General features: G+C 44.3%; 1 protein-coding gene across 1 annotated transcript in view; it reads left to right on the forward strand.

The window, feature by feature from the left end:
- Positions 1-24,803, forward strand: part of LRIG1 (leucine rich repeats and immunoglobulin like domains 1) — a 135,594-nt gene extending 110,791 nt beyond the window's left edge. Inside the window, exons 10-19 of the mRNA XM_053378291.1 lie at positions 4,421-4,492; positions 6,659-6,730; positions 8,432-8,595; positions 12,095-12,412; positions 13,655-13,936; positions 14,719-15,138; positions 17,123-17,248; positions 18,032-18,175; positions 19,575-19,877; positions 21,191-24,803. Coding sequence (XP_053234266.1) covers positions 4,421-4,492; positions 6,659-6,730; positions 8,432-8,595; positions 12,095-12,412; positions 13,655-13,936; positions 14,719-15,138; positions 17,123-17,248; positions 18,032-18,175; positions 19,575-19,877; positions 21,191-21,375 — 2,086 coding nt within the window. The 3' untranslated portion in view covers positions 21,376-24,803. The remainder of the gene's footprint in view (positions 1-4,420; positions 4,493-6,658; positions 6,731-8,431; positions 8,596-12,094; positions 12,413-13,654; positions 13,937-14,718; positions 15,139-17,122; positions 17,249-18,031; positions 18,176-19,574; positions 19,878-21,190) is intronic.

The raw sequence follows: 24,803 nt of genomic DNA on the forward strand, positions 1-24,803 counted from the left end.
CTATACCTTCTTCCCGAAGGCAGAAGCTGAAAGATATCATTTCCGTGGTACATACTATCCTGCACTATCTCTGCAGCTTTCTTATGACACCAGGAATCATAGATTTGATCCAAAGTGGGAAGAGTACACCAACTTATTCTCTCCACAGTTTTTACAACCCTGGACAGCATTGTTTTTTCCCTGACCGTGCAGCTCCCAAACCATATACACAGACTATAAGTTAATACACTCTCATGGCAAGTGAAAAACAGGCCAAAACGAGCATAAGAAATGCAAATCTTGTTTTTCATTAAAAAAATAATAATGCTACAAACACAGTGAAAGAACTAAAATTCAAATGATCGAAAACTCTGAAGGAGATTAGAAGACCCTTCAATTACCTGTCATTAAAAAGTCCTCCAGATGAGAGATTTTTTTAACTTGGGAGCCAAACTAAATGGTGTCAAGTGAATGTCTCTCGGGAAGCTGTTCTACAGCTTGGGTGCCACCACTGAGAAGCCCTGTCCCTGGTAATCGGCTACTGTTCCTTGGACGATGACCTCAATAAAAAGGCAGGCTCACTGGAGGAGGAGGCCATCACTGAGGAACTAAAACCAGCTTCCATTTATCTGCTATTGAGCTAAGGATGCAGTCTAACCTGTCAGCTAGGCCACACAGGGCTGTGCAGTAGGGTCTCAGCCAAGTTCAGAGAAAGCCTTGCATAAAGTTCAGGCTTAAGAGCGAAGAAGAGGAGTCTGAGTTGAGTCACATAATGCTTTGGACTACCACATTTCTGTTTGGACTGCAGCCAGGCAACAGGGTGCTTCCACATAGACGGCTAGTTTCCTTCTTTCCCATGAGATAGCTATTGTGTTTACTTTTTGGGAGCAGGGATGGGGAGAAGCAGCAGCAGCAGCAGCAGCAGCAGCTAGCAAGCAGCCAACATGCAACCAGAATTAAAGCTTGAAATCAAGGGCTGTCAGAAAATAGGTCAACTACGTGGGAAGGACTTGTCCAATTAGGAAGCTGCTTTATACAATGTCAGACGATTGGTCCATATATTACAAAAAGAGACAAAAGGCAGTCTAATTATTCAGGCTACCATAATGACTTTGAAAAGGGGTGTTGGTTCCCTTTTCAGTCCCCAATGATAGAGCTGCCTGTTAAGGAACTCCTGGAAATACTCAGGGAAAAGTGCTCAGAATACTCTTGTCAGAAATTTGGCTTTCTCACACCTCTGCAGTTCCCAGTGCTCCGTTGAGGGGAAACCATGGCAATTAAATCCATTTCTTATGATTTGAAGTGAGGACATGACCTAACTATCACATCTCAACAATGGATCAGGAAGAGCACAGGCTAACCCTAAACTGTTTAGGGGGGGAGGGGTCCCCAAACATCTTTGCCAAGCCCCTCAGAAGTTCAAGCCGCAATTAGCTCCTCTCGTCTGGTCATCATATATATATATTTTGGAATTATTATTTGCCCTCTTGAGACACAGTTTTGTGAGAATGCAGTACTGGGTTACGTATAGCATAGTCTTGGAGAACAGACGTATGAGCTTTTTACCCAAATGCTGCTTTTAAGGACTAAACCGAGAAGAAGCACAGGAGCTGAAGCATAAACAAGGCTTGGGTTGGCGTACGTGGAATAGTTAGTTCATGCAGCCAAGTTGCCGTTTCCTACGTACCGTTTGCCAACTCCTCGTCTGATCCACTAGCTTTGGCTAGGTGTGGCTGAGAAGCAATGTGCCAGGAAAGGCATATCTGAAAGTTGCAGGGTGTGTTCTTTGTGGAAGTGGCCACATGTGCAGGTCACTTACATAAACTACAAAGATAATTACATGGGCTGTTCCCAGGTCTGGAAACGACAGGCCATTTGCAAGTCGCGCCACATGTTTAGTTTGCCCAGGTAGAACTGTCTGTCCACGTGCAGTTTGCTTATGGAAACTGAATTGCTATGAGGTGATCCTGCCCAATGTTTTATTTCCGGAATCAGTTCCAACAGTGGGGTCTCGGTTTTACAGACTGGAAGATCTTTAGTAGGGTAACTTTCTCTCACATCTGTTCCAAGCTAGGCACATGGAGTGGAATTCAGCTAAGTGGTTACATCCACGGAATGAGGTCTACTCGTGTCTCTTCCCCCATGCCACCTAAATCTGTTCTGGAGGGTTGGAGGAACCCCAGAACGGGTTTAAGGAGGGCATGGAACACACAGGGAGAGGAGATGGGAGATTGCACTATTGGCACAAACATTTCTGCTTGCCCAGTGGAACAGTCTGCACAACATTGAATTTCACCCTCGGTTTGCATTCAGCCTGTTGCCTCCAGTTTTTAGGACATTGCCAGGTGTGCAGTTTTGTTCCGAAATAAGAGAGCTGCATAACCTTTCCTGCCTGTTGGCTCACCACTTCTAGATACTGGCCTTGATAAAGTAATGCCAGAAACCATCTAGGTTCTGAATATGAGCAACTAAGAATACTGTGTGAGAAATCTAGCAAGATAGAGCAGCATATCTAAAGAAGACAGCTTTGATTTTCTCCGTTTACTCACAGGTGAATTCCTATCCCAGAATCTATACATTGCTCCAGTCATAGATTCACAAGGTGGGGTGTCTTCCTGACTTCCATAGTCTTCCATATTCTTGGGCATGCTGTCATGCTTCATCACATCTTTATTCAGGGTAGAGAGTTACCGGGATACTTTTAGTGAAAATTGAAATGCAATAAGCATTCCAGGACTCATCATATAATACTCCTGAGTTGATTTATTGTAGAATTTTAATCTCTTCTGTCATCAGGAATCAGGATGAGGCTACATTACATTAAAAAAACAACCCAAGGAAAACACTAGAAATCAGATATAAATAACAGGATACCTCTGTGCCAATTTAGTCCCAGCTATTAAGACACCAAGCAACATAAGAAAGTCCCTAAAGCGTTTCCCAGATTGTGAGAATCCAGATTTGATTTCATGACCAGGCCAGGTCTAATGCCTCTATACTGCATTTCTGTGTGTACGAGGAGGGTGGAACCGAGCAGCAAACGCTACCTCTTGGAACTTAATGTAACTTGAATAGCTTTTACTTTTACTTTTAAAGTAGACCTGCTAGCTCTCATGCTCCGGAGGATGGTTGAGGATGTGGCAGCAGCATATTGCACAGAGTCAGAAGGCTAAAAACTAAACCCACATGATATGCCGCAGTGGGACTGTGGCTTGCCAAGTCACATGGATTTGGGGATATAATGACTCAACGTTTTGAATGGCAGAAGCTAGCAATACCAATCCTTTTGGTCATCATGGCTCTTTGGCCTGGACTCAGGTAGCCAGAAATGAATAAGGTTGAGAATATATTCTGGTTGAGCCAGAAATGAATTTTCTATATCTTAAAAAAGTGCAGGCTCCCACGCTGGCTCAGTCACAGGCTCAAGTGCATTCATTTGGAAACAAATTAATGGGGAGAAATGATCTACCTAAAAACAGATTCTGTGTCATGTGGTCACAGAAATCCATATTCAGCTGCCACACAAATTAAGGTGTCCCCTCTTTAATTAAAACACCTAATTACTCCATGCAATTCTTCACTGGGGGGGGGGGAGATGTGGAATGGTTAGGGTCAGTTATTTACCATCAGATGGGAAGCATAGAATGAGCTCCTTTATCAACTGTTTAGAGATTTTACTGACAATTAAAAGGTATAGTACAGTTTGTTAAATAAATTTAAAAAAACCCTAAAATAAAATAAAAGCGGGCATTGCTCTAAGACACCTTATATCTTTTAATGTTCTAAAGTGCCTAGTTTGTTTTAGGTGCATAATAAATAGTCTCTAGAGGATGAGAGGGATGTGTGCAGGACAAAGATACCTTGTCCCTTGGAGCATCACCTAAATCCGCTGTGATGGTTTTAGCTGTTTCTTCAGAAGGCTCTCAGGGCTTCTCCTCATCCCTGCCCACCTGATGTGTGGCAAGGAAGTCACAGGATTATTTGGGTCTCTATTGCGAGCCATTTATTACCAGCTGCGAAAAGATCAGGAGTGAAATGAGGCGAGTCCAGTGTCTCGTTTAAACCGTGTTCTTTCTGATAACTGAAGGTCAACTCATATTCTGACTCCCCTTTCCCTGGCAACCCGAGCGAACCTGCGTTTCTTAATTCAGCGCAGCGTGCCCCGTGTAAAGCTATCATCACTATTAAGTTCTAATAAATAATAATAAAGATAAAAGTATTTAATTTCAGGGAAGGGGGAGAGAGAGTACGCATACTTCGGCTTCCTTAATCTGCACAGATCGTATTTCCAGTGCCTTACATGGGGATGTTTCATCAGATAGAGCCACGCTAATTGGGGTCTTTTCATTTTCTTTCCTTTTTTCTCCTCTCTCTCTTTCTCCCTCCCTCCCCCCCACCTCCCCAAACTGCTTATCTGACGCTGGGTGTTTTGAAACTGCAGAACTCTGTTTGGAAACAAGATCAAGTCTGTGGCCAAGGAGGCATTCTCAGGCTTGGAGGCCCTGGAACACCTGTGAGTAACCCACAATGCTTTGCAGTTTTGAAGAGAAGTGGCTGGGTGGGAGAAGGGAAGCCTGCCAGAAGTGGCTGCTGGAGAGGCCTGCGAGCAATTTAATAGCATCTTTGTAAGCTGAGAAGCCAGTCCGTTTGTGAGAGCCAGCTGCTTCCTTCTCATTATAAGTCAGCTCCAACGTTGACTCTTTTTTCCTTCTTCTCCCTGCCAGGAAGAAAGTTATAGAACACATGGCCAATTTGCATGCTATTATTTTATTTTTTATTTTTTTAAAAAAAACAATGCACAGTGGAGTATATCTTATTTATTAAGACAAGAGGCACAGCAAAAATTCTAACCTACTGGGAAACATGACCTGTTATTATTCCCTTTGCTCTCACGCTCCGTTTTGCCTTTGCTAATATCCTGGGGTAGTATCCTTCGCTCCGTTCTTCCTCTCCACCTGGGTCTCTGTGTTTAAAATGCAAGAGGGAGTGGGGGAACAAGTTCCACAGGAGTCCCTCTCCGTTTATTTTGCTAGTGAAGCCAAGCAAGCTGTAAGGCAACCAGCAACAAGGAAATGGTGCACATGTGTGTTGCTTTTGCTTTGACGGATAACCTCTCTCTGTTCAAAATGAACTCTCAATATCGCAAGCAGTATCGGCTGGTAACATTGACTGAGTGGCATGTTCATCTGCATTGCCTCCATGTCTGCATTATGGATCCTTTCACTGCCATATTGTAGGCTTAAAGCGTTTCAAAAGTTCAGCCCCCACCCCATATTTCTGTCTTCCTTTCCACTCCCTTTCCTGGCATTGGGAACACGACAAATTTGCAATAAGTTGTTTGACCTAAAAAAGCCAAACTGTTCCCAGTTAACTGGGCAGCAGATTTTTTTTAAACAAACAAACAAATATACTTATTATTTAATGGAAGTACAGTGGTACCTCCAGTTGCGAATGGGATCCATTCCAGAAGTCTGGCCAGATCCCGAGGTTTCTCTCTCTGCAGGGAGAGGAAAGTGGAAGACAGTTTCATTTCTGCACGGAATCTTTTGGCTGCAACTCATCATATTAGTAACATTTAAAACATCAGTTCCCTTCGCAGTGTTTATTCAAAGCAGGTATAAACCATACAGTGAGAAGAACCCAGCATAACCATAATAGTCAGCCGCTAAAGGTCATGGTGTAATTAAGGTTTCTTTAATTGGGCATCAGCAGAGCTGGTTTTCTTACTGAAAATGGCAAGCACTCTGTTTCTTTGAGCTGATGCTGGATTTTTTTGGTGGGAGGGGGGATGTGGTGGAAGAAGCTCTTCCTTTTCTTATCCCCACATCTTGCCAGGAGTTAGATTCATCGGGGATCTTCTTCAAATAAGGAGAGTTTTAAATGGCCACATAAGCTTCTTATCTTAAATGTAGCTTTTCAACCGTTGGTCAGATAAAATCTTAAAGACATCTTACAGATGCCAGCTGTTTTAATGAACACTTATGACTCAGGAATAACACAATTGCACACATTTAAAACGACTATCCACAAGAAGTCATTAACATTGTGATTAGTTCAGTTAAGGACAAGCTGGTCTTTGGTTCACACACTCCATGGGAAGATCTATACTGTCACACTAATTATAGCAATTAGTATACAGTCGTCCCTCAGAAGTCGAATGGAATCCATTCCGGAAGTCCGTTTGACTTCCAAAATGTTCAGGAACCAAGGCGCGGCTTCTGATTGGCTGCAGGAAACATTTGCTTTTCCTTTTTTTTTAAGCACAGTTTAGCTTTACATCTGAACCCAACAAACTGTGGTTAATCTTTGTGTCATGTATCACAAGGTTCGCTCATTTGAACAAACCATGGTTTAGATGCAATGCTAAACTGCGCTTAATCTTAAACAGAAGCAAAAACCTCAGATCTCATCATGGCCAGGCAGGAGGGGTAGCGGTGGGGGTGGGAGACTCCAAAGCTCAGAGCCCCCCATTCCTGTCATGATAAATCATTGTTTACGTATACTAGTTCACTTGCCTGATTTATACACAGCCTCTGATTAGTAGGAGTAGAAATATTATGAAGGAGCGCAGACCTATAAACCATTTGACAGGAAGTAAACTAACATGAAATCTGGTTGAGTGGAAAAAACTGTTAACACTTATATGTATTGGTTTCTTTTAATGCTTTATTTTCTGTAGGAATCTTGGAAATAATGCAATACGTTCTGTTCAGGAGGATGCATTTGCTAAGTTGAAGAACCTGAAGGAACTGTAAGTAATGGGGAGCGGGGCTGTTAAGATTTATCCTGTAATCTTTGGGCCATTGTTGCGACATGCCCCCCCCCCAGCGGCTGCTCTCCCCCTCCCCAGCTACGCTCCCACTATTGCTGCTTTCCACTTGCCACCCCCACAAGCTATTTTTACACTGGAGCAGATGTCAGAGACTCGTCTCACATTCAGTAACGAGTGAAACAGGATCTTCTCAGCAGTCCTTTCATGGGGCTGCATCTGTGCCCTTATCCATCTCCGTTCAGGAAATCTAGGCTCCTTTTCTCAAGCCTTACAGAGCATTCAGTGACTTACTTAATTTCTGGTGGCAAACCAGTCTCTCCTTTTATAACTACATTTCGGGTATGCTGACATTTCAGTGATAAGCAGGTTTCAAATTTGATCCATGTGCCCACTTATTCTCAGGGATGGGAAAATTACGTTAGCAGATCTAACACGTCAGCTGCATCAGTGGGATCTTGTTTAGCGCATTGCCAAACATCCTGTCTCATGATAATCTCCAAACCGGCTCCCCACTTCCAATGTTAATATGCTGCTTTATGCTCTACCATATGTTCAAGCAATATTAGTTGTCCAGGATCTAAATTTATTAGCTCACTTTCCAGGTGAACATGTGTGTGTGTGCACACTTACACCTGTCCAAGATCTTATGAATTGTACCAACCAAGAACTTTTCCATTAGATGCCATTTCACTTAAAACATAGTTTAGAGAGGCACTCATCATCATATTCAGGATCTGTAAGAAGTTATTGCTTGCTTCCATTTGACGAAATAGCAGTAGCTATGTCCCTAGACCTGAAAAGAGGCAACTTGGCTTACAGAATTTGCAGCCACAAGATGTGGTGATGGCCAGTGTCTTAGATAGCTTCCTCCCTTCCCACAAAGGACTTTTACAGAGCGCTTACTCTCTGTTAAGACAGATGGTATATCTGCCTTATACAGATAGATATTGCCTCTCATAGGGAGTTAGCAAGCAAGTTAAAAGCTATTAGCTTTTTCCCCCTAGTTCACGTATACTAACTTTGCGGCACAGGATGACCTGAAAGAAACAAATAACAATTCCATCTCCGGTTTAAAAAAGGGTTGTTCACCTGCGGTGAATTAATACTCACCCCGGGTGACCAGGCAAGCAGCTATTTATAAAGGTCATGTGCAGGGTCAGATTAATGTCTCATATATTATTCCCCTGCTCTTCACCCTGAATGCTCAGCTCAAGGCCAACGTTTTGTCTACTATACCACCAGCAGACACTCTCCACCATTCTGTTGCCTGGGATTTCTTTGGGATCAGTGTACAGTGGTACCTCTAGTTAACGGACTTAATTCGTTTCGGAGGTCCGTTCTTAACCTGAAACTGTTCTTAACTGGAGGTGTGCTTTCGCTAATGAGGCCTCTTGCTGCTGCCGCGCCAGTGGCACACGATTTCCATTCTCATCCTGGGGCAAAGTTCTCAACTCGAGGCAACTCTCCCAGGTTAGCGGAGTTTGTAACCTGAAGCATTTGTAACCTGAGGCGTTTGTAACTTGAGGTACCACTGTATATATAAGGCAGGAAGGCTGCCCTATTAGCAGCCATTATTTTTTCGTTTGTCAGTATCTGGGTTGCCGTTTGCATTAAAATTCCCTTTCAAGTTTCACAGGAGACTTCCCCCCCCCCTTTTGCATTTTGTTTGCTTCCCTCTAGCCGCATAAACAGCGAGAGCTTCCTGTGTGATTGTCAGCTGAAATGGTTGCCGCAGTGGTTAACCAACAGGGAACTGCAGCCGTTTGTGGAAGCTACCTGCGCCCACCCAGAGTCATTAAAGGGCAGAAGCATTTTCGATGTGGCTGCAGAAAGTTTTGTGTGTGGTAAGTCTTGGCTGTAGCTTGGTAATCTTGAGGTTGCTTTGGAGGGCAAGCCCTGACGCAGGAATGTTTGTATATTTTGTGGCCGGCTTGTTCTTCTGTATGCAGTGGAGTGGAGCATACATAGCATTTAAATTCTTCACTGGGCAGAGCTGCTTTATATCGGAACTGCACTTAAATTGGCAGTGTGTATCTGGAGCAGTGTGTGTGGCAGCATGTATCTGGAGCAGCGATTCCCAAAGGGGGGGGGGAGGCATTAATAAGACATGGGGAAGTTTTTTGGTAGAAGTGGTAAAGAGCAACTTTGGACATTCCCGAGTGTCTCCTCCATTTCAATCTTGTTTTCATGGGACAGCGATTGCCTGGGCATAGGATTTTCATCTTGTCTCTTCAGCTTTAGGAATTATTATTTTGCACTACCTTTCAGCAGCACAAATAGACCTTCAGTGTGTCTGTAGGAGGAATGTTCACTCAAGCTAGATGACGTCGTGTTAACACTTTTCTCCTGAATAGTCCTTCTCTGAGCCTTTTCATTGCTGCTGCTGCTGCTGCTGCTTCAGGGAAAGATTGCAAACCAGCATGGCAAATAGAGAACAGCTGAATACACACGTGCTTCGTTTTTTTGTCTTTTAAAATGGAATAGTTTAAAAGCGTAGAACCACAGCCAAAGTTGCAGTTGTTCATACTTTCCTCCTCTTAAACTGAACGGGTCGTGGGTTCTCCCCAAAACTTTCCCCCTCTGTTCAGCTTGTTTATTGATGTAGAATTCAAGCTGTCGCGATTTGTCGGGCATTGCTAGCTTTGCGTGGAGAATAGCAGCTTCAGGAGGATCTCTCCACTTTCGTTGAAAGCCCCATTCATCATCCCTGTTGGAGTATGTCCATATTGTACTCTGCAATCAGATAGGCGCAAATATACAGACACCTGCTCAGAACACAGGAACATCTCATCTGCTCGGATGATCTCATCCTCCAGCTGTGCGTGTATTAAAAGCTGATTAGGAAATCCATAGGCAGCAGCTCAGATAATGCTACAGTTCTGCCCACCCATAGCAACCAATGGCTGTGGCCGCACCTTGTTTACTGCATGAAGTTAAGGTCACTCTCTGTTGATGAAAGCAGCAGCACTCGGATTAGGAAACCAAGCTATGAATAAGAACGTAAATGAGAGGTTATGGTTATGCTTCCCAAACTCAAGATCAAAGGGCCTGTCATAGCCTTTCCCAAGCTGGTGTCCTCCATGCTTTTTGGACTAAGAACAGCATGGCTGTGCTAGGTCAGGCTGGCAGTTGTGGTTGAAAACATTTGAAGGGAACCAGGTTGGAGAATGTGGGTTAATACAGAACTCCACTTCTCAGCAACAGGCAGCCTTATGCTCTCAGCCCTGGCAAACCCAGATGTGCGTAGTTCTGGCATAATGCCTGGCTCAGCAGCAACTGCCAGGATTGCTCTAACTGGTGGGAGCTGGGAGAGAGAAGGAGAAGATACATTCGGAAATAGTGTTTAGAGAGCCTTATAAGCTGGGACCACATGCCAGAGGGTGAATGGGCAGGCAGGATTTTTCTCTACTCCACCTGAGGCTTCTGTTACAGTCAGTGTTACTATATTGAACTGTACTGACCATTTGCCTGTCTGCATGTGGCATTTACTACATGTCATAGCTGATCGGCCCCTGACTTGCCAAACTGATGTTAATTCAATTACAAAGTAGAGAGGGATTTTGAGAGTAACGCAATCCAGTCCCTCTTCAGTAGAAGGCTCCCCCGCCTCCCTTGACCCCCAAGTCAAACCATTTCAGTGGGTCTTCATCCATCAATGCCTTAAAAAAAAATACTGAATCCTGGGGTGGAGATTCCACAAATTATCTGAGTAGTCTCTTCCATTGTTCCGCTGTTCTTAACAGTTAGGGTTGAAGGCAACAAGAAAGAGAACACGTCCTATGTCAGTTTTCTGCCTCCCTTCGCATGAGTCGCTTGTTGCTTTTCTTCCATTGGTGTTGGTGAATCTTAAAATCACCTTCCTTTATCACACCTATTCAGGTATTTGGATGCTGACGTCATTGTGAGCTCTGTAATCTTATTTTCTTTTGTATCCTTCCCACAGGGCCAACTCAGATGCACAAAAATACCATGTCATCGATTATGTCATGGAGAAGGCTAGATGAAAGCCTTTCCCTCTGACATGCCAGCCTTTGGGGGGATTGTCCCCTCCTCCACACACACGCACACACATACACACAAAATGTAATCTGAAGTAATCCAGCTGGAGTGGGAAAACTAGCCTTTCCTATCAATATTGGACTGCAACACCCATCATTCTTGAGTGCTGGCTATCTTAGCTAGAGTTGATGGTAGTCCAACGACATTTGGAAGGGTGCTGGAGTCCACACTCCTACTGTTTGGGAAGGAGAAAACTGTACCATGTGCTTTCTCCATCTTTCGGAATTGCTCTCAGGCTGCCTTTAATAATGTAATAAGTTGGCATTCCAAACCTCTTTCTTTCTTCGCCACTGAATCCCATTCAAATTTAATCTGCCCATTGAGTTTCTCCATTCCATTGGTAATGGCTGTGTTTTTTTGGGTGGGGGGAAAATGTTCAACATTGAAATCAGAGATGCCTTTTGTGTGACTAATAAATTAAGCTGCTTGGAACTCAGCTAAACCAAATAGCCCTCAATGTCAGGCCTCAAGAGCAGAAGCCTCTTTGCCTTGGAAGGGTGACAACCAGCTACATCTGCCGTTCCTTCGACGTCTTTGTGCCAGGATGCTATCCTGCCTGTCAGCACTTGTCACTGGTGACATTAATTGCAACAGTTGCTGTAACTCTTAACAAATTAACATTGTCAGCCTGTGGTAACAGCACTTGGAGGGCATCTCTCAGGGACCAGCTGACGGAAGATGGAAATAAGGTGGCGCGTGCATATATATATATATATATATATATATATATATATATATATCTGCATACCTTGGAATTTCCCCGCCCCCTTCCTAAAATAAATTGGCCAGATGGTTCAGTTGTAAGTCAGTAGAAAGCACTGGTTTCTCCTTTCACCTAAAGGATTGATGGCAATCCTTTTTGCCATATGTCTCCCATTTGGTATTATATCTAGCTCACGCCAGGTTATTCTATGCACCAGCCCTAAATTCGGAATATTTGCTTTGGTATTCCTTCTGGTATTTTGGGTGCTGCCTATTGTTTCATTTTTGCAAACAGGCAATCACACGTTTCCGTAAACCCGAGAATTGTTCAGTTTATAATTACGGTAAAATGAGACTACAATGGGAAAACACTCAATATGCAACTGCCCAGGCTCGTATTATTTGTAGGTATCGAGCATTTTGCTGCGTTTGAATTGCACCGCCAGGAATTGGATGAACGGCAGCTTTTCTTAGCGCTCTTCCACATAGGAAAACTTGGGAAGGTGTTGAGATTTGAATGCCCCATGGCCACGGCATCTTTGTAAACCAAAAATGCTTTGGCATTCTGTTTTCTTTTCTCAGAGGATTTCCCCAAGCCCAAAATTATCGTTGAGCCGGAAACTACAATGGCTGTTCTTGGCAAGAGCATCCGCTTCACCTGTTCAGCAGTCAGCAGCAGTAGTTCCCCCATGACCTTTGCCTGGAAGAAGGACAACGAAATTCTGCACCATGCCGAGATGGAGAACTTTGCCCATGTCCGGACCAGAGATGGTGTGGTGTGGTTCACCACCATTCTGCATCTGCGCCATGTCTCTTTCAACCACAAGGGGTGCTACCAGTGCATCATCACCAATCATTTTGGTTCTACCTATTCTCACAAAGCTCAGCTCACAGTGAATGGTGAGTAAGAATTTCATAAGATAAAGGTAAAGGGACCCCGACCGTTAGGTCCGGTCGTGGCCGACTCTGGGGTTGCGGCGCTCATCTTGCTTTATCGGCTGAGGGAGCCGGCGTACAGCTTCCGGGTCATGTGGCCAGCATGACTAAGCCGCTTCTGGAGAACCAGAGCAGGGCACGGAAACACCATTTACCTTCCCGCCATTTATCTACTTGCACTTTGATGTGCTTTCGAACTGCTAGGTTGGCAGGAGTTTCATAGCTGGGGCTAAAATTACATAACCATCTAAAATTTTGGAGATTTATTTTAAAGCATGGTGACCAAAAGAGGGAGAGCACACATGCCCAAAGGGCAGGTCAGCCTGGGTTTAAAAAACTAAGGCCCTGAAGAAGAGCAATGACTCAAAATGCATCAGGATGCTTCTGTAAACCACGGTTTGCACCCTTCCCTGACATGTGATAATATTACATGTCATATTCCTTTTGGAGGTAGTTTGTTCACCTTTGGTCCCCACCCTGCACTCAGCTCTCACCCATGACTCCTAGAAGTTGTCAGCATGCAACAGTAGCCACATCCCAGGAGCAGTTTTGACTGGCCAGCTAAACCAAGGGAAGGTAGCCGATGGGTCCCAAACCCTCTTTGAGTTAGGGACTTCCCATGCATGCAAAGACAGGCTCCGGCGAATTGTGCAGATGAGACCGATAGTGGGTGCCACAGTCAAGGTGGTGGTTTCTGCACATGCTGAAGAGGGGAGAGAGGGGTAGGCAGGGCTTATCATCCTGGGAAGGCAGCTGATCTAGAAGGAAAACTCTGATCCTAAACCTCCATGGCCTTACAGGATATTTTGGGAAGAAGAAAAGGCAAACCCTATACATATCCAGAGCGGAGTCCCTAAGATGGTTGGATGGCGCTTTTTACGCCTCCTTCCGGCAACTCCTGCAGCCAAGCTGGTGCCAAACCTATTGCTCTGCTTTCCTTTGAATTACACCAGTGACGTTGAGAGGGTGGTTTGGGCATCTGGGCAGCCTAGGACCACCATACACACTGCTTGTGCCCCGGGGAGGTCTCTTTGGCACTGCTACGCGGTGGTTTGACTCCATTTCCGAAGGCACACTCCATTGTCTCTCGAGACGGACAGATGCCAATGACGACGCTAGATAGATTTTAAATTCTCACATTGGAAGCATGATGGCTGCTGTTCTTCAAGAATCGTTGCTACTCTCAATTCTCCTTGTCCCTCACAGTGTTGCCATCATTCCTCAAAACTCCCCATGACATTGCAGCCCGGACAGGGACAACAGCCCGGTTGGAATGTGCTGCCGAAGGTCACCCAACTCCACAGATTGCTTGGCAGAAAGATGGAGGCACTGACTTCCCTGCAGCTCGCGAGCGCCGGATGCATGTCATGCCTGACGATGATGTCTTCTTCATCACGGACGTGAAGATAGAGGATATGGGGATGTACAGCTGCACTGCTCAGAATTCTGCTGGTTCTGTGTCAGCAAATGCTACCCTGACTGTGCTAGGTAGGGAAATTTGCTTCCTTTGGGAGGGGAAGTCTGGGCCATTAATTTCAGATGCATTAATTTTATACTGATGTCCCTTTAGAAAGTTCAAAGTTGTGGTGCTTTAAGACACCATTGTCAATAATGGATGGGCGTAGATAGCAACAGCAGAGAGGACCCAAGTTAACTCTGTTTGGGATGGGCAGAGGGTGATAAGGAAGGGTTATAAGAATTTGTAGGCTGTGGCCTGGGGGTTTTGGACAGTATTTATCAGAAAACAAGTTTGGTTTCCTTGGAATATGGAACCCTGGAGACATGTATCAATACGCCAGAAGCCCGAAAGTTACAATACCAGAAGTCTCGGACGTTTCTGCTGCTCTATCACTGCCAGTTCCCTGTTGTTAGGCTTGTAACCTGGCTGATTTATAGTATCGTGCCTTGCTTTTCTTTTGGGGCTAGGTGGGAAGAGAGTTGTGGCACTATTATTGCAGCCTTTTTGAATCTGTCATGTTTGCATACACTTAGATGCGCACACATACACCTGTAGCTGAATATTTATTGGGGGGAAATGGAAACTCTCTTTCCTTACCCTGGAGAGTTTATTGAGAGGTATACCTCAGCCATTACTATTTGTTGCAAGGAAAGGCAGAAAGGCAGCCCAGAACTGAGTGAGTTCAGGTTTCTTGAAGAACACTGTGTCGTCCGAAGCCTTCGCTTCATAAATGTGCTGTTGAAGTCGAGAGGCTTAGCCCGTAGCATGAATTTTCCGTAGGCTTGACACCTCTCTCTCTGGATCCTTACAGAGACTCCAAGCTTGGTTCACCCACTGGAAGATCGAGTTGTATCTGTGGGCGAAACTGTGGTCCTGCAGTGCAAAGCGACAGGAAGTCCACCTCCACGCATTACATGGCTGAAGGGCGATCAGTCTCTGCTGGTCACTGAAAGGCATCACTTTACCCCAGGCAAACAGCTGCTTATCGTCCGGAACGTTGTGATGGAAGATGCCGGGAAATACACCTGTGAGATATCAAACACTGTTGGGACCGAACGGGCGCACAGCCAAGTGAGCGTGCTGCCCTTGCTTGGCTGCCGAAAAGACGGCACCACCGTTGGGATCATCATTATTGCTGTGGTCTGCAGCATTGTGTTGACGTCTCTGGTTTGGGTGTGCATCATCTATCAAACCAGGAAGAAAAGCGAAGAATACAGTGTCACAAACACAGGTAGGCCAGAGTCTTTTCTTGGGTAACCAGAAACATATCAAAAGGGGCTAGTTTTTGAAGCAGCCCCCGTAACGTAACCAGCATTCATAGCTGGCTTAAAGGTAAAGGTACCCCTGCCTGTACGGGCCAGTCGTGTCCGACTCTAGGGTTGTGCGCCCATCTCACTTAAGAGGCCGGGAGCCAGCGCTGTCCGGAGACACTTCCGGGTCACGTGGCCAGCGTGACGAAGCTGCTCTGGCGAGCCAGCACCAGCGCAGCACACGGAAACGCCATTTACCTTCCCGCTATAATGCGGTACCTATTTATCTACTTGCACTTAGGGGTGCTTTCGAACTGCTAGGTGGGCAGGAGCTGGGACCGAAAGACGGGAGCTCACCCCGCCGCGGGGATTCGAACCGCCGACCATGCGATCGGCAAGTCCTAGGCACTGAGGTTTTACCCACAGCACCACCCGTGTCCCTTACTTTACTGCAGATACAGATACTAGGCACTGAGGTTTTACCCACAGCGCCACCCGTGTCCCTTACTTTACTGGCTTACTTTACTGCAGATACAGAGAGTGCTTCCAGGTATCCCAGATCGAATTGTTCACCGTTTGTATGGTTTACAGGCAGGGTCCTGGTTCTCGCACCTCTTCGTACTGCCCAGGAATTTTGCAAACCCAGAACGTAGCCCCTTGTACTGCCAGCATTTTTTACTTTTTTACCTGTCATTTGGCTAAATGCCCAGCATTTCCCTAAATGTTCCTGGGTGTCTCTCCTCCAGAACACCCAGTTTGTTTATTTATTAAAACACGCACAGACTTCCCTTAGTCCTGTTGGGTTTCTGGGTGGCACACCCAACAAAAATTAGCATCATAAATGCAAAAAAGCAAACACAAACGATAAAACATAAAAAAGTTCTTATCCTCCAACTTTTTGGAGTTGGGGCACAACTGCAGCTGCGGTCAAGTTCCTGCCTGAAATAGTACCAAGGAAACAAGCTGCTCAAGCGAAAACTCAAAAGCAGTGTTGCAACAACTCAGATACAAGCACTGCCAGAAAGTTGCTGTCAGCTAGCCGGGCAGGGCCCTTCTGGGAGCTCTTCCTGGAGGCCATGCCTGTCAGCCGAAAGGGAGGTGCTTCTCAGAAGTGAAGGCTGCACCATCCAGGAACCACTTGAGAAACAATGACACACAGCGCATATTTTAGAACTGTGTTGGTACACTCTAGAATAAAATCAGCAGAAATAAGTTGCTGGCTGCATGATCTGTAATAAAACTTTTTGGCTCCAGCTCTTGAAACACGATCCCTGCATAAGGCGGCCCTGCTAGGTTTTGAAGGGAGACACATCTTGTTCTCTGACATATTCGCTGAGGGCTCGTCAGCTGTTTTTGTGGGCCATGATTGAGCCAGCAGGTAAAGCTAACTGCATGCCCTCTTTTGAACTAAAGTAGTGGGAATATCTCAGTGACTTAAGAACCTGAGACTCTTACTGAATCAGACCAAAGGCATCGCCAGACCAGCATCCTTTTCCCAGCAATGGCTAGTCAGATGCCTATGGGATGCCTGAAAACAGAGCAAGTTTCATATACATAACTTGTGTTGATATTGCTGACTAAAAAAAAATTGGGCTGAGGAGCTTGGAGATATTCCCTGTGATGAAATGTTAGAATCTGTTCTGTCAGAGAACAGCTGGAAGATTTAACAGGAGCAAAAAAGTGATTTGGAGGAGCACCAGGGTACCAGATATGTTTCCAGAATACTGTTCTCTGCAGATACTAAAACTCTAAAGAGGACCAAGGGCAAATTTTCATTCAAAGAGCAAAAGAAGTCCTCCTATGTAGTCTCCCAAACTTGATCAGACGGCTCCTGAATAGCCTGGTTCTAAGATGGAGTGTAACCAAGTGCACAGTGTCCAGATCTAGTCTTTTCCCTAGTTTCAATGCCAGTCTTGTGCTCTAACGCTGGCCCTTCGCTTTTGTCTCCTTTCCCTGTATTTCCAGATGAAACCATTGTGCCACCTGATGTGCCAAGCTATCTGTCCTCCCAAGGGACACTTTCAGAACGGCAAGAAGCGGTGGCCAGGGTGGAAAATGGCCAACAGCCCAATGGACACATACAGAGCAATGGTATGGGAGGAACTCTGCTGTCTGGCAACACTGTACTCCTTTTGCTTCTCTTATAACGCAATCCTATACATCAAGGATGGGAGGCCCTATAAGTATTCGCTGGATTATGGCTTCCATCATCCCTGACCATTGGCCATGCTGACTGAGGCTGATGGGAGCTGGAGTCTAACCACTTTTTGAGGGCAAAAAGTTTGTCACCCTTATGATATATGTCTGTCCACTTAGCCCACTGAGTTTAATTGAATTTAATCTCAGGCAAACGGGTATAGAATTATAGTCTTAAGGGACTATCTGCGCATGCACTGAAATTACATAGTCAAGTCCTTCCTGGACTGTCCCATTTCAGATCGAAGGTTGCAAGGTGACTTTTTCGGTGTTCTCTTACAACAAATATTCCTGCACATAGAGAACTAGCTACATATCAAGGGCAGAGCTAGGCTTAAAACCTTTCTCAAAACTGCTACTTTTCTGCATGAAGAACTGTTGGAGCATATAAGACAAGCTTCATTAGTAATAGTATAGACATCAAAGAGCTCCCATGATTTTTATAAACATATAATTCAGCTTACAGATAAAAGATGACCAAACCATGACTTCCTGAGCAGATGTTCCCGGCTACACTAGCTTTCACTGTGTGTGCATGGAGATGTTTCAGCACCAAACTGACCTTTCCGGTTTTGTGGACCTCTGGTTTTCCCTTTCCATAGATTTGGACAGCTAATGTATTTATCTTTCTTATCTGCAAACATTTGTACATCTGGTCACTTTGTCATTTTGTTGCAGGGGTTTGCCAGACTGATGCAGCACGAGATACAGAAGTCGATTCTCACCCTGTTTACCGACAGCCAAAGCTCTGCTTAGGATACAGTAAAGAAGTTTGGAAAGGAGATGATGTAGCAGACAGAGCACTTGTCGCAGATAAGACAGGTATGGAACCTATTAATCTGTGAAAGCATTTTGGAAAATTCACTTTAATAAAGGCCACAAGCACATCAAAGCAGCCTTTTCTTAGACATTCAGAGAATTTTTTTTATTGAAACAGTTATATACACACTTCATTTAAAATCCCAGCTTTCCTGGTTTCCAACTAGATTTTTGTGCCACCTTCATTCATAAGTAGCAGTTGTCTTAACTGTGCTGTGCTGTGCAAGCTGTGCTGTGAAAGCTTCATATTATTATTATTTTGTCTGAAAGCTGGGTAGAATCTAGAGAGCATGAATTGTTTAGGGAGTTACTCACCAAAATGAGTAAGGAGCTATATAAGATTATTCCTCATGCCTATTTGTGGGTCCTGCCCCTTTTAGTGATAGTGGCATGAGAGAATCTCTGTAAAGGCTGTAATCCAGAATGGCTCAATAATACCTTTTATTGACTCACTTCTCCTTGGCAAGGATAATCAGCTTTTGGGCTGTGCTGAACTCTTTAAGTGTAATTCTCAAGTTTGTTGTCCACAACAGCACACAAGGTTGTACACAATTAATAGGTCACAGTTGAACTGCAAACAAATCAAAATGTAAGCATGCATTATATATTGGCAAAGATGCATTATATATTGACAAAGAGCAGCAAAATGGCAGAAATGGGCAGAGAAGTTGTGGGTAGGAGGCAAGGTGCTTAAGACTTGTCCTGTGTACCAGTTTCCCCTCATGCAGTCCCTTCTCTTCTAAACACATATATTTAATTCCCCCTTGAGGGGAAAAAAATCAGCAAAAGAAGAGTAGCAGTTGAAAAGCAGCAGGCCAGTGGAGGACTGGTGTTTTCCTGCTTCACATCATGCCCTTCCTCTACTGTTTTTTATCTGACCATCAGAGAACCAACTTCCTGAATCAGCATCTATTTATTTCCTTTCTTATGCTGTGATGGAGATGATGCATTAGCATTAAGGCCACCCAAATCCTGCTTCACAAAAAGCTGGGTTCTGTGACGTGCGACGTTTTGAAAATTAAGTGCAATACGTGGCTTATTCTTTGTAATTCAAAAGGAGAGGCAAGAAAGTTCAGGGTATTGTGATCCCGTGTTTGACCTGTGCGAATTTTACTCAATAACTCCCCCGGCTTCTGATATTTCACTAGAGCAGTAGCTTCATAGCATTTGCCATCATGAGGGACAGAGGCTTGCTTTTTGTTTAAAATAATTTAGCATCCTAAGAAGCTCAGCTTTCAGAATGACAGCATATGCCTAATCCTAGCTATAGTGAGGAACAAAAGGGCATATAATAAGACAAGTCAGTCATTGAAGCTACCATTGCCTATTTTGTCTGAAGCATCACTGCCCCCAAAGTCATGGTTGCTTTAAAAGAATAATAACCTGCCTTTTCTCCCTCCAGGCTACAGCTTGCCAGTTGTGTGTACTGATTGCAGCGGGAGCACCGACAGCATGAGCGTCACCATTTACCCCAAGGATCCAGATTACGGCCCTCTGCCTACAGAGACTGTGCCTCCAAATGCTTCCAAAAGCAAAGAGTGCAGCAGGCAGGACAGCATACCTGCTGCTAACCGCCAAGGTCCTCTAAAGTGCAACGGGAGCGCAAGCAGCAGAAAATCAGATGGCAGCAGTACCATCTACCCCAGTAATCACGACAGGATGCCAGCTGCTAGCCCAGGCACACCACCTCAGCCGGACAGCAAAGGTGCGTGCGTGTTTTAATCTCTTCAACATGCCTGCTACTACAGTCAGTAGAGCATGAGACTCTTGGCATCTCAGGGTCGTGGGTTCAAGCCCACGTTGGGCAAAAAGGTTCCTCCTTTGCATGGGGTTGGACCAGGTGACCCTCATTGTCTCTTCCAATTTTACCATTCTATTTATACTTTTCCAGGTGCTCCAGTAAAGGGATGGGAACACCTGTGGCCCTCCAGATGTTGTTGAACTCCAGCCCTAGTCAGCATGGCCAGTAATCAGAATTTATGGGAGCTGGTGTCCAGAAACATCTGGAAAGCCCACAGGTTCTTTTTCCTCCTCTAGTAAATTGCACCTGCCTGTTAAGGTTTTGGAAAATGGATGTAATGTATCGTATTTTTCGCTCTATAAGACGTACCAGACCATAAGACGCACTTTGTTTTTGGATCAGGATAACAAGAAAAAAATTATTCTAAATCCCAGAAGCCAGAACAGCAACAGGGATCGCTGCGCAGTGAAAGCAATGATCCCTTTTTCTTTTCTGGCTTCTGGGATAGCTGTGCAGCCTGCATTCGTTCCATAAGACGCACACACATTTCCCCTTACTTTTTAGGAGGGAAAAAGTGTGTCTTATAGAGCGAAAAATACGGTATATTTGCTCCTAAGCCAGGCATGGTTCTTTAGCCCTGATTCTTATACACCCATATTGCTCTTGCAAACGATCCCCTTAAGAGTCGCGTTCCAGAACCTGGGTTCTGGAGTCACACAGGCCAGCAGGCAAGCAGCCCCAAATATATTTCCACAGGACCTTTTCTGGAAATATAGCATGACACATAACCAGGACACTCTAGTCTTGTAGCTTGGAATCTTGCGGGGTGGAGGAGCATCCAGGACATTGCTGGTTGAGAGGCATGGGAGAGAAGTGCCTAAAATAAGAAGACAATGGCTGCATCGCTGCAACGTCACCAAAGAACCTGGGGTGCATTCTGACCTGATGGTGGCCTTGGTGAGTCTAGCGACCAGTGTTTGTGTTGCATCCAATCTGGAATGGAGCTCGCTTCCCAAAAACACTTGCAATGAATTGTGGGGCGTGTTCTAAATTGGCAAACCATCCTGCATCGCGTGAAAGCCAAGAGATGAAGCTGAATCTCTGCTTCCAACAAATGCAAATAGTCGTGGAGGCAAAAAGTCTAAACTAGAGATTTACAGGCTTTTGTAACTAAAATTACTTTTTAATTAAGTTTGGTTTAGGTCTAAATATGCTGGTGCGTGTACTGAACGCGTGAGAGAGAGCTAACAGTGGATTTTTATTTTTTATTTTTACAGGTTCTTCACAGCCTTTAGCGAAATCTTTGGAGCCTTGTGGCTTTCTACTGCCTTCTGAAGGCTCACTGAGGCATCTGAAAGGAACTGCTGAACTATCGCTATCAGAGAGCGAAGCCAAACAGGCGCTTCTCTCCAACGGACACTTACCAAGGTCACGCGACTCCCTTCACGAATTGAGCCACTGAAAAGATTGCAACAGACTGAGGAAAACTGCTATGTGCAAATTAAAATGGAGCATCATATATATATATATATATATATATATATATATATATATATATATCTACAGAATTTCTTTCTTTGCACGAAATTATCTAAGCTACTTCTACCTCAAGTTCTGAACTGATAGCTCCTCAAAGAATAGGGAAAAAAAGAAAGACAGGAAACAAGATGAGGTATAAGAAGCAAGCTTGCGTGGGGGAACGAAGTCTTATCAATGCAACACCCGCTTGTACATAGTGTCAGAACTTTCCTGGAAATATCCGTGGCTCACACGCTGGCTTGCATTACAAAGCACAGAAATGCAAAAGGTTCTTGTGTAAAGTGAAAAGTATTTGATAACAAAATTGTACATAAGAGTTTTCATATATAAAAATCTATCTAAATATATAAATATATATATATATATATATATTATATCTTTTAACAGAGGTTATTTTATTCCTTGGTGCATGATGGAACTGAGTGAACTTATACAATGACAACATACAAGGTTTTTCTCGCTTAGAAGGTTGCTGTTAGGTTTCTGTGTTCTGTTTTGTGTTGTTTTTTTTAAATTCCCCAATCATTCTGGTGCCTTAGGTGAAAAAAGAACAGACTCATACATTTTTCTTACTGGAACAAGACCTTGTTTGTGAAATCTCTCCCCCCCCCTTTTAATAGCAAGTGCTGAATTGGTTTGCTAGTTCAAATATCCCCTTAGAAATATTGCACTTACACCACAATCCTGTCGTCTACTCAGAAGCGAGCCCTACTGAGTTCAGTGGGGCTTGCTCCCAGGTAAGCGTGCAGAATTGTTGCCTCGGATGTTTTAAACTGAGCTCTGTTGCTTTAGTATTGCTTAGGCAGAGGTGGTGCAAAAGTGTCCCGGGAACGTTTGAAGAAGAATACGTTCCTTGAAACAAAAGGAAGTTAGACAAGAGTATGGGTACCATTATTAAACAGATGTACTTTGGCGCGGTTCCCATGCCGCGCAATCGGGCTTGTGAAGGGAGAAGAGGGCTGCAAGTTCTTTCTACATCCTAGCTCCTGTTGTGAATGCACACACATACAGACACACACATCCCATTGACTTCAAACAAATGTTAGCATGCACGCAGCCTTGGAGGAATGTAAGCAGCTGCCTCCCACTTGAGGCAGACCTAGCTCAGTCCTGTTTACACTGACTGGGAGTGGCTTTCCGGCACGTCAGAAAAGGGTCACTCCCAGCCCTACCTGAAGATGCCAGGGATGGAACCTGGGACCTTCTTATAAGCCAAGCAGATCCTCTGCAGCCAAGCTATAGCCCTTCCCCTCTGCAGGATTGCAACGTTCATGTGCCTATCTAAATGCGAACTGTTCATCGCACTAGGGCAGGCATAGGCAAACTCTGCCCTCCAAATGTTTTGGGACTACAACTCCCATCATCCCTAGCTAACAGGACCAGTGGTCAGGGATGATGGGAATTGTAGTCCCAAAACATATGGAAGGCCGAGTTTGCCTATGCCTGCACTAGTGGAACAGCATTAAAACAAACATAAGGAAGAAGAGGATTGATTGGCAGACCATATTTTGCTCTGAAAGCTACAATTTTTTTTCCTTCTGGCATTTTAGCACGGTCTATGGATATTTCAAAAGGCCTGGTTGCTTTCTTACGCAGTAATCTGACACACAGAATAATCCGTTTGCACACAAAGACCCAGTTTTCTTTTTCTGGATTCTGGCTTTGAATCTAGATTTTTTAGCTAGTTGCTCTTTTTGCTTTTAAAGAAACTTCTCTGAATTTTGAATCATCTTTTTTTAGGTCCTCCAGGGCATTTTTAAATTTTTTTTAAAGGATGCAACCACACTAGGCTACTGCTTTCATTTTTAAAGTAACACTGCTTTGAGAGCTGTCATTTACCTAAAGCACTATTAAAAAGTAAACACAGAAAAACAATGTGAACACACAGGAAAAAGTTCTACTCAAAACTTAAATATAGAGAGCGTTCTTTTTGTCTGTAGAAGTGCTGCTGCTTCTCCTGATGCTTATTCACCTGGGTGAATAAAATTTCTCCTCTCCACCCCCAAGTTCTGTAGTTCAGGCTCTGCTAATATAAAGTTACATTTAGGTTGTGACTTAAGACGGAGAGGGGCAGAATGACATTTTGTGTTTTCTCTTTTTTATTATTCGTAGCCATGACTTGAAGGCCAGTTTCAGAGGAGCAAACGTGGGAAGCAAGACCATTTAGATTATTGTAGGCGCTTACGTAAGGATTCTGGGCCCAATTCTGCCTATGGGGCAGGAGACAAGTGTGGGCTTCAGCTAGCTCTAAACATACAGAGTCTTTGGATTGGTTCCGGTGTTCCCTTGCTCAGATTGTTCCCAGTTCTAAAGAAGGCATTGCGTTATTTTCTTTCACCAGCATCTTTCAACAACAAATACCATTGAAGGTGGCGTTGCAAGGCCAGATTAACATGCAAGTTGCTCCTCACCCCTCTGTTGACGTTGCTTCATTCTACTTAGATTACCCTATTCTACTGCAGCTCCAGAGGCAGCAACTAGATGTTTGTGGTATGGCTACTGTGGGTATTTTACTATATATAGTTTTGTGCGTGTTGTGGGCTTTCCACGAAATGGAAAAGCCAGTGACACACACGCTGCTCTCTTAAAGCCTGGGTAGTGCCTGCAAACATCTGGCTATTTTGCACCTCCAATAAGAGAGGTCCTACTTCCCACCCAGCCCATCTGGAGGAGATGATGGGTTTGTCAAGCAAGGACCTTCAAAACCCAGGAGTGTAAGGAGAAAGGTAACAAAAACAAAAGACTTGAGACGAGTTTTGCCATCTGCTTTTTTTAGCTGAAGCTGGCCGTTTTGAAGCAATGCATAACTTAGCCAGCTACCTGTCTCTATCACTTCCTGATGGTAGATTCACTTGCACTTTCTGGTAGGTGGCTAATTATGTGAAGTGCCAACTTGTAGCTAGTCAGTGAATTTAAAAGGAGAAGAGTAGCCAATGGAGGTGGGAATCAGACTGCATTTTCCCTCTTGGTGGTACAGAAAGGGAATACATTATATGTTTTCTAAGAAGAGGTAGGCTGATAAAGGCTAAGTTGATAGAGAGATGCAAGAGTGGGGGGGAGGTATCATCATCGGAAATGCAAAGCACACTTGCCACGCTGACATTTTGAAAAATATTGTATTTTTGCATACTGTTAACTGTTTAAATAATATTGTTACTTCCACTAAATATGTGAATCTGCTGCTTCTGAGAGGCATTGTGAAAGAGGAAGTATTACTTTTGTGTACAAAGTTATTTATTTATTAGAAAATTTTGGTACAATGTTGTACATTGACAAAGTACATTGTAAAAATATTGGAAGTGTCCTAACAAATGGCATTGAAGTGACTTTAATAAACGCCCATTTATAATA

Source organism: Podarcis raffonei, chromosome 2 (genome assembly GCF_027172205.1).
Source record: "Podarcis raffonei isolate rPodRaf1 chromosome 2, rPodRaf1.pri, whole genome shotgun sequence".
Lineage (NCBI taxonomy): Eukaryota > Metazoa > Chordata > Lepidosauria > Squamata > Lacertidae > Podarcis > Podarcis raffonei.